Raw genomic sequence first — 10,219 nt, forward strand, 5'->3', positions numbered from 1 at the left:
GGTCTCAGCCCATGCCTGATCCTACAGCGCAGACGCCGTCAGGGTCTCAGAAGCGCCCACTATCCAAAATTGTTGACACAGATATCGACACGGATTCTGACTCCAGTGACGATGATGCAAAATTGCAGCCTAAAATGGCTAAAGCCATCCGCTACATGATTATAGCAATGAAGGATGTATTGCACATATCAGAGGTAAACCCTGTCCCTGACAAGAGGGTTTATATGTATGGGGAGAAAAAGCAAGAGGTGACTTCTCCCCCTTCACATGAGTTAAAGTGATGTGAAAAAGCGTGGGATTCCCCAGATAGGAAAGTGTTTATTTCCAAAAGGTTACTTATGGCATACCCTTTCCTGCCAACGGACAGGTTACGCTGGGAATCCTCCCCTAGGGTAGATAAAGCTCTGACACGCTTATCTAAGAAGGTGGCCCTGCCGTCACAGGATACGGCCGCCCTAAAGGATCCTGCCGATAGGAAGCAGGAAAGTATCCTGAAGTCTGTTTATACACATTCAGGTACTCTACTGAGGCCGGCAATTGCGTCGGCCTGGATGTGTAGTGCTGTAGCAGCATGGACAGATAATCTGTCTGAGGAACTGGATACCTTAGACAAGGATACCATTTTACTGACCCTGGGGCATATAAAAGACGGTGTCCTATATATGAGGGATGCCCAGAGGGACATTTGCCTACTGGGCTCTAGAATAAATGCAATGTCAATTTCTGCCAGAAGGGTCCTGTGGACTCAGCAATGGACAGGTGATGCAGACTCCAAAAAGCACATGGAGGTTTTACCTTACAAGGGTGAGGAATTGTTTGGGGATGGTCTCTCGTACCTAGTTTCCACAGCTACGGCTGGGAAGTCAATTTTTTTTGCCATATATTCCCTCACAGCCTAAGAAAGCACCGTATTACCAAATGCAGTCCTTTCGATCACAAAGAAGCAAGAAGGTCAGAGGTGCGTCCTTTCTTGCCAGAGGCAGGGGTAGAGGAAAGAAGCTGCACCATACAGCTAGTTCCCAGGAACAGAAGTCCTCCCCGGCTTCCACTAAATCCACCGCATGACGCTGGGGCTCCACAGGTGGAGCCAGGAGCGGTGGGGGCGCGTCTCCGAAATTTCAGCCACCAGTGGGTTCGCTCACAGGTGGATCACTGGGCTATACAGATTGTGTCTCAGGGATACAAGCTGGAATTCGAAGTGATGCCCCCTCACCGTTACCTCAAATCGGCCCTGCCAGCTTCCCCAATGGAACGGGAAGTAGTGTTAGCGGCAATTCACAAGTTATATCTCCAGCAGGTGGTGGTAAAGGTTCCCCTCCTTCAACAGGGAAGGGGATACTATTCCACAATGTTTGTGGTACCGAAACCGGACGGTTCGGTCAGACCCATATTGAATTTAAAGTCTCTGAACATTTATCTGAAAAGATTCAAGTTCAAAATGGAATCGCTCAGAGCGGTCATTGCAAGCCTGGAAGAGGGAGATTTTATGGTGTCTCTGGACATCAAGGATGCTTACTTGCATGTCCCCATTTATCCACCTCATCAGGAGTACCTCAGATTTGTGGTACAGGACTGTCATTACCAATTCCAGACGTTGCCGTTTGGGCTCTCCACGGCACCGAGAATATTTACCAAGGTAATGGCGGAAATGATGGTGATCCTGAGAAAGCAAGAAGTCACAGTTATCCCATACTTGGACGATCTCCTCATAAAGGCGAGGTCCAGAGAGCAGTTGCTGATCAGCGTAGCACTCTCTCAGGAAGTGTTGCAGCAGCATGGCTGGATTCTGAATATCCCAAAGTCGCAGCTGATTCCTACGACGCGTCTGCCCTTTCTGGGCATGATTCTGGACACAGACCAGAAGAAGGTGTTTCTCCCGGCGGAGAAGGCTCAGGAGCTCGTGACTCTAGTCAGAGACCTCTTAAAACCGAAACAGGTGTCGGTGCATCACTGCACGCGAGTCCTGGGAAATGTGGTGGCAGCGTACGAAGCCATTCCCTTCGGCAGGTTCCATGCGAGGATCTTTCAGTGGGATCTGTTGGACAAGTGGTCCGGATCGCATCTTCAGATGCATCGGCTGATCACCCTGTCCCCAAGGGCCCGGGTGTCTCTTCTGTGGTGGCTGCAGAGTGCTCACCTTCTCGAGGGCCGCAGGTTCGGCATACAGGACTGGGTCCTGGTGACCACGGATGCGAGCCTCCGAGGATGGGGGGCAGTCACTCAGGGAAGAAACTTCCAAGGGTTGTGGTCAAGTCAGGAGGCTTGTCTGCACATAAATATCCTGGAACTAAGGGCCATATACAACGCCCTGAGTCAAGCGGAGCCTCTGCTTCGCAACCAACCGGTGCTGATTCAGTCAGACAACATCACCGCAGTGGCTCATGTAAACCGCCAGGGCGGCACAAGAAGCAGAGTGGCGATGGCAGAAGTCACCAGGATTCTTCGTTGGGCGGAGAATCCCGTGCAAGCACTGTCAGCAGTGTTCATTCCGGGAGTGGACAACTGGGAAGCAGACTTCCTCAGCAGGCACGACCTCCACCCGGGAGAGTGGGGACTTCATCACGAAGTCTTCACTCAGATTACAAATCGATGGGAACTGCCACAGGTGGACATGATGGCGTCCCGTCTCAACAAAAAGCTACAAAGGTATTGCGCCAGGTCAAGAGACCCTCAGGCGATAGCTGTGGACGCACTAGTAACACCGTGGGTGTTCCAGTCGGTCTGTGTTTCCTCCTCTTCCTCTCATACCCAAGGTGCTGAGAATCGTAAGAAAAAGAGGAGTGAGAACAATACTCATTGTTCCGGATTGGCCAAGAAGGACTTGGTACCCGGAACTGCAAGAATTGCTCACAGAGGACCCATGGCCTCTGCCTCTCAGACAAGACCTGTTGCAACAGGGGCCCTGTCTGTTCCAAGACTTACCGCGGCTGCGTTTGACGGCATGGCGGTTGAACGCAGGATCCTAGCGGAAAAAGGCATTCCGGATGAAGTTATTCCTACGCTGATAAAGGCTAGGAAGGACGTGACAGCAAAACACTATCACCGTATATGGCGAAAATATGTGGCCTGGTGTGAGGCCAGGAAGGCCCCTACAGAGGAATTCCAGCTGGGCCGGTTCCTGCACTTCCTACAATCTGGAGTGACTATGGGCTTGAAGTTGGGGTCCATAAAGGTCCAGATTTCGGCCCTATCCATTTTCTTTCAAAAGGAACTGACTTCTCTTCCTGAAGTTCAGACGTTTGTAAAGGGAGTGCTGCATATTCAGCCCACTTTTGTGCCACCAGTGGCACCTTGGGATCTTAACGTGGTGTTGAGTTTCCTGAAATCTCACTGGTTTGAGCCACTTAAGACCGTGGAGCTAAAGTATCTCACGTGGAAGGTGGTCATGCTATTGGCCTTAGCTTCGGCTAGGCGTGTGTCAGAATTAGCGGCTTTGTCATGTAAAAGCCCCTATCTGGTTTTTCATATGGACAGGGCAGAATTACGGACTCGTCCGCAGTTTCTGCCGAAGGTGGTGTCATCTTTTCATTTGAACCAACCTATTGTGGTGCCTGCGGCTACTCGTGACTTGGAGGATTCCAAGTTGCTTGATGTTGTCAGGGCTTTGAAGATCTATTTATCCAGGACGGCTGGAGTCAGGAAGACTGACTCGCTGTTTATCCTGTATGCATCCAACAAGCTGAGTGCTCCTGCTTCAAAGCAAACCATTGCTCGCTGGATCTGTAACACGATTCAGCAGGCTCATTCTGCGGCTGGATTGCCGCATCCAAAATCAGTGAAAGCCCATTCCACAAGGAAAGTGGGCTCTTCTTGGGCGGCCGCCACAGGGGTCTCGGCATTACAGCTTTGCCGAGCAGCTACTTGGTCGGGTTCAAACACATTTGCTAAGTTCTACAAGTTTGATACCCTGGCTGAGGAGGACCTTGTGTTTGCCCATTCCGTGCTGCAGAGTCATCCGCACTCTCCTGCCCGTTTGGGTGCTTTGGTATAATCCCCATGGTCCTTACGGAGTCCCCAGCATCCACTAGGACGTTAGAGAAAATAAGATTTTACTCACCGGTAAATCTATTTCTCGTAGTCCGTAGTGGATGCTGGGCGCCCGTCCCAAGTGCGGACTTTCTGCAATACGTGTATATAGTTATTGCTTAATAAAGGGTTATGTTATGGTGGCATCCATTGCTTGATGCTCTGTTGTTGTTCATACTGTTAACTGGGTAAGTTTATCACGAGTTATACGGTGTGATTGGTGTGGCTGGTATGAGTCTTACCCTGGATTCCTAAATCCTTTCCTTGTAATGTCAGCTTTTCCGGGCACAGTTTCCTTAACTGAGGTCTGGAGGAGGGGCATAGAGGGAGGAGCCAGTGCATACCAGTAGTACTAAATCTTTCTTAGAGTGCCCAGTCTCCTGTGGAGCCCGTCTATTCCCCATGGTCCTTACGGAGTCCCCAGCATCCACTACGGACTACGAGAAATAGATTTACCGGTGAGTAAAATCTTCTTATTTTTGTTTCTCGGCGCCCCCAGGACAAAAGTTTCTTACTGACAAATTTAGAAAGAAATCTTAAATGACGTAAATGATGTGGTGACTGATTGCCGGAGCGTTGTCCTACGTCGGCGTGGTGCTTGGCGTTACTGCCTCGCAGCACTGAAGTCATGAGTTACATTATCAACCAAAGCACTCTGTCTGGAGTTTGTATGTTCTTCCCATGCTTGCGTGGGTTTCCTTTGGGTATTCCAGTTTCCTCCCACAATACAAAAACATACAGGTAGGTTAATTGGATGCTGACAAAAACATGGATCCTAGTGCGTTTTATGTGTTTTGGGGAATATAGATTGTAAGCTCCACTGGGGAATACAGTGATGTGGGTGAATGGCTGAAATATCTTGTGTAAAGTGGTGTGTAATGTAGGTGCACTTTGTAAATGACTTAATACATAAAGGCTGTTCAGTCACACGATGACATCATTGCGCACATGTGGACGGACTCCCCACATTGTAGATTTCTGCAGATATGGCTTAGTGAATCCCTTATTGGAGGCTCTTGTGCCACCTGCTGTGTGATGTCTTTGCACAGGGATGCCATGTATACCAGCCTCTAGTAGGTGTATATGAGGGAGAAGGGCAATGAACATGCAACTTCCGCAATGTGTCCACAGATCTTTCAGCAGATTTGTGCGTGTCTGAGGTGTCTGATCTCTGTATAGTTGTGGGCTGAAGCTCAAGCTTCTTGCTCCAATGTATCTGCTATTAGGTGACCTTGTTCTAAAGTCCCTGCTGCCTCCATTCTCCTTCTCACCATGGCACTGTGGTAGGCAGCCGCGGCCCCAGGAACATAATCGCACAGGTGGGCAGGTCGCCACCCACCAGCGCAGGACTCTCCTGACATAATTGTGCTGCTGTGAATATTCTGAATGGATTGACGGCAGGCTGTTCATGACAGAGCGTGGGTACACATAGAAGTGTGGGCGATAGCGGGATAACAAATGCTATAAACATAATCTGTTCTGTTTCTGGAATTCCCTGGCTTCTGCCATCAGCTGTTACTGATCGTCTGACTAATGCTTGCTGGAAATAACGCTACCAATATGTATTCTCTTCCCAGGAACGTGTAGGGAACTTCCTAGCGGATTTCTATTTGGTCAATGGGCTAATACTGGAATCCCGCAAACGGAGAGAACATCTTAGTGAGGAGGACATCCTGCGAAACAAAGCCATCATGGAGAGTCTGAGTAAAGGAGGAAACTTGATGGAACAAAATTTCGAGGTAGGTGATTGTTCTAGAGCCTCGGGTCTGACTGCCCTGATCCCTATGTTCAGTCATTTGCTTTCCATAACGCGTGTGTACAGACTGCTTACTGATCCCTATGTTCAGTCATCAGCTTTCTATAACGTGTGTGCAGACTCCTTATTGATCCCTATGTTCAGTCATCAGCTTTCCATAACGTGTGTGTACAGACTGCTTAATGATCCCTATGTTCAGTCATCAGCTTTGCATAACGCGTGTGTGTACAGACTGCTTACTGATCCCTATGTTCAGTCATCAGCTTTCCATAACGTGTGTGTACAGACTGCTTACTGATCCCTATGTTCAGTCATCAGCTTTGCATAACGCGTGTGTACAGACTGCTTACTGATCCCTATGTTCAGTCATCAGCTTTGCATAACGCGTGTGTACAGACTGCTTACTGATCCCTATGTTCAGTCATCAGCTTTGCATAACGCGTGTGTACAGACTGCTTACTGATCCCTATGTTCAGTCATCAGCTTTCCATAACGTGTGTGCGTGCAGGCTGCTTACTGATCCCTATGTTCAGTCATCAGCTTTCCATAACACGTGTGTGTACAGGCTGCTTACTGATCCCTATGTTCAGTCATCAGCTTTCCATAACACGTGTGTGTACAGGCTGCTTACTGATCCCTATGTTCAGTCATCCGCTTTCCATAACACGTGTGTGTACAGGCTGCTTACTGATCCCTATGTTCAGTCATCAGCTTTCCATAACACGTGTGTGTACAGACTGCTTACTGATCCCTATGTTCAGTCATCAGCTTTCCATAACGTGTGTGCGTGCAGGCTGCATGCTTATGGACTGAACATAGGGATCAGCGAGCAGCCTGTACACACAGATTATCAGTTCGTTACACACCGCCATCTGACTGGCATTATGTGCACATCCTACTGTGGCTGTCATTTTATTTACAGGTGCAGAACTGAACTATTCATTATATTCCCCGGATGGTTCTCTGAAAGTTTTACGTGAACTGGGAATACTGTCTTTGGAGAACAGTGCCCTATATAGTGGCTCTCATACTAGATTTCTAGTGGGAAAATTAGCTGCATTAGGCCATTAGTGTACAAGGATGAGTACAGTTGCGTTGTAATAGGGGCTAGCGCAGGCTTTATTTTAATTGTGGTCAATAAATGCTTGGGCTGTGCAAACTGTAAAACGTCTGCTTATGTATTCCAGCCTGTGCGGAGACCGTCGCTGACACCTCCTTCTCCCAACACCATTACGTGGGAGGAGTACATGTCCGCAGAGAATGGGAAGTAAGTGTCCTTCAGGTTGTTTGTAAGAGATGATTCAATTGCTAGGAGCTAAGTGGGAGTGTGCATTTCATTAGGCAGCCCGTGTCCATGTACATGACGTTCCTTACACCCCAGGAGCCAGTATTCAGCATGACACCAGATATACAGACGATATTTATAAATGTTCTGTAGAAAGTGACTTCTTTTTTTAATAGCCAAAAAAACATGTTTAAAAAAAAAAAAGTATTTAGCACTGCCCTGGATGAGGGTGGGGTGGCATTTAGCACCACCCTGAGTGGGTAGCTGCAGGGTGCAGTTGTGTTGGGCACAAGTTGCAGGTTACTGAATCTGGTTTCTTTGTCTCAGGGCTCCTCATCTTGGAAGGGAACTTGTCTGCAAAGAGAACAAGAAAACCTTTAAGGCAACAATTGCTGTGAGCCAGGATTTCCCTCTGGGAATTGAATCGTAAGTGTCCCACTACATTCACACGTTGGACAGCCGCCTGTAAACGTGTCCTCGGTACTTAATATCCTCCACAAGGCTTCCAGTTGTAGGGATTTAAAGTCCCATTCCTTCCACACGTGGCTGCACACTCCTGTCTCACGGGGATGGGGCTTGAGGCCTGGCTGTTGTGGGAGGGTCAAGTGACCGCAGGTCCATTGTGATTTTTGCAGTCATTGACTTTTCTCTCCTCCACTATACCAGCTGAGCATATGTGTATTCAGCATAACCTCATAAAGCTATATAATGCTCTGTTTATTTGCCTTACAGACTGCTGAATGTTCTAGAGGTAATAGCACCTTTCAAGCACTTTAACAAACTCCGGGAATTTGTACAGATGAAGCTTCCTCCGGGGTTCCCTGTAAAACTAGGTAAGCCACGTGCTAGATTTTGTCATAGATCTCCTCCTCTTTTCAGACTTTTCCCAACTCCCCTGTGCTGTTTTCTTGTGCCCTTAGATATCCCGGTGTTCCCCACAATCACGGCCACTGTAACATTTCAAGAGTTCCGCTACGGAGAATTTGAGGAGGCCATTTTTACGATACCAGATGACTACAAAGAGGACCCCAGCCGTTTTCCTGACTTATAACGTGGAAAATCTTCTCCGCTCCATGATCTGTAGCTGACGCAAGCGGCCGCATGGGATAGTGGTCCAAGGTCCTTTTAAAGATAACTGGTTCTCTGTGGTCCCCCTGCAAATGTAAAGCATTGAGTGCAGCATACTCGGAGATCCAGGATTGCTACAAGCTGCATGGTCTGATAAGTCAGCGACACTATTGGACAAAGTAGATCCTCGCTCTCCGCCGCACTTCCAGGTCTTACATCTATTCAGTTTCTCCATTCCGCAATGCTGACGTGGGGCTCTTCCATAGTGTTAGAGTCTTCACACACAAATCCTGTATAAATTCTACCTTACAATTTAGGGTGAAATTTTAAATTATCGTTGTTTTTTTTGTCCCATCATAAATTATGCGCACTGTAATATTATGTATAGATTCCTGTTTGGATATAAATAGAAGGAATATTCTTTATTTGAATTAAACCAATGTCTATTCAATAAATTGCAGAAACCCTCGCCCACGGCTGCAGAGCACAGAAAATCGCTCTGCAGTTTTGAGTAAAGTAAAGCGGTGGGTGCTGTTTTTAATTAAATTTATTATTTTCAGGTGTTTTTTATTTTGTTTTTATGTTTTCTATAAAGTCCATGTTATTCATGGTAATGTTTTCTTTCTGTTGTACAAGTATCTTGTTTTATTTGCAGTTGTTGAATTTCCATGTGTTCAATGTCTACGAGATCATTCGATTTTGATAATCAGACACTTACCTTATCTGGAGCCGGAAGTCGTCAGTCTAGAATCGTTTAAATTCTTCGCTGCTTTTCTGTATATGCCGTGAAATTATAGTTGCCATCGCAAATGTAACATTCTTCTTTATAGAACGACGCAGCAGCCGTTGCGAGGAAAATTGGTTTCACAGTGAGGAGAGATAGCAGCCGAACAAGCTTTAAGGGGCTTTTCTTTCAAAAACAAATTCTGCATAAAGGGATGAAACGGACAGGCGTGTCATTTTTGTACTTGGCATGATGTCTTTACTGGACAAGAGCGCCCCCTTCCCCGTCTTTTTTTAAGACTGCATTTTTGGTCCGTACAGCTGCTTATCAAGATCCAAACAGAGGTTTTGTTTATGCCTAGAGTACAGGGAAAAGGCACTTTTTAATAGAGAAATAGACTACATTTTACTATACGATATTAGCGAAACGGAAAACAAACGAGAGGCCGATTTAGCAGACACGTAATATATCGGCCATACAATGCACTCTGGGTAATCCGAAGCAGAAATTCAGATAAGTCAGGTCTTCCAAATCGCTGCTTCTTACTGAAAGGGAGTTGTCCTGCTCCATTGAAGAACAAGAACTGTTTCCAATCTTCATCGGTCAATAGATCTTTTTACTGGAAGTTGTACACTTCACTCATTTTTACTTTTTTTTTTTTTTGTTAACTGGTAAACAAATAACCATTTCTTGCTGGACTCGCACCTAGTTCTGGTTTTAATTAAACAAAGTTCAATCTGTTCTCACTCGTTTTCCTGTGTATTTTGTTTCTGTAAAATAAGCTTGTGGCGCCTTACAATGCTGTTAGTGTACAGAATACAGGGACAGATTAAAGTACACCACCAGCCTTGAATCAGGGAGAACTTGAAGTAATTTCCAAATCAGTGATGATTGTTTTGTTTTGTTGAGGGGACGATGACGACCAATATCCAGGAGTACGCAACCTATTACTTAAAAATGTTGTTTATGCAAGAGCCACAAATTGATAATGTAACCACAGAACGCACAGTGTGTCTCATGCCTCAATTTTGTTATTAGCCTCAAAATGCATTGATATGCTCAACCAGCAATTATATTAACACCTATACAGGTGCGATGAACTTTAAAAAAAAAAAAAAAAACCCTGAGCTGTCTTCAGAATCCTCCCCAGGTGTATTTCTACATATTCTTCAAAGCTATGTTAAACCCCTTTGACATGATAATGTAAAGCATGGGTCTTCAACCTGTGGCCCTCCAGCTGCTGTGAAACTACACATCATATCATGCCCTGCCACAGTTTTGCTATTAAGGTATGCTAAAACTGAGGCAGGGCATGCTGGGATGTGTAGTTCCGCAGCAGCTGGAGGGCCGCAGGTTGAAG

At 46.5% G+C, this 10,219-nt stretch overlaps 1 protein-coding gene across 2 annotated transcripts in view; it reads left to right on the plus strand.

Moving 5' to 3' along the window:
* Positions 1-9,601, plus strand: part of ANKRD13C (ankyrin repeat domain 13C) — a 108,957-nt gene extending 99,356 nt beyond the window's left edge. For both annotated transcript variants that reach the window (XM_063939096.1, XM_063939095.1), the window contains exons 9-13: positions 5,604-5,765; positions 6,970-7,049; positions 7,395-7,493; positions 7,800-7,900; positions 7,988-9,601. In XM_063939096.1, the coding sequence (XP_063795166.1) occupies positions 5,604-5,765; positions 6,970-7,049; positions 7,395-7,493; positions 7,800-7,900; positions 7,988-8,118 (573 nt within the window). In that variant the 3' untranslated portion in view covers positions 8,119-9,601. The remainder of the gene's footprint in view (positions 1-5,603; positions 5,766-6,969; positions 7,050-7,394; positions 7,494-7,799; positions 7,901-7,987) is intronic.
* Positions 9,602-10,219: the final 618 nt, after the last annotated feature.

This window comes from Pseudophryne corroboree, chromosome 9 (genome assembly GCF_028390025.1).
Source record: "Pseudophryne corroboree isolate aPseCor3 chromosome 9, aPseCor3.hap2, whole genome shotgun sequence".
NCBI lineage: Eukaryota > Metazoa > Chordata > Amphibia > Anura > Myobatrachidae > Pseudophryne > Pseudophryne corroboree.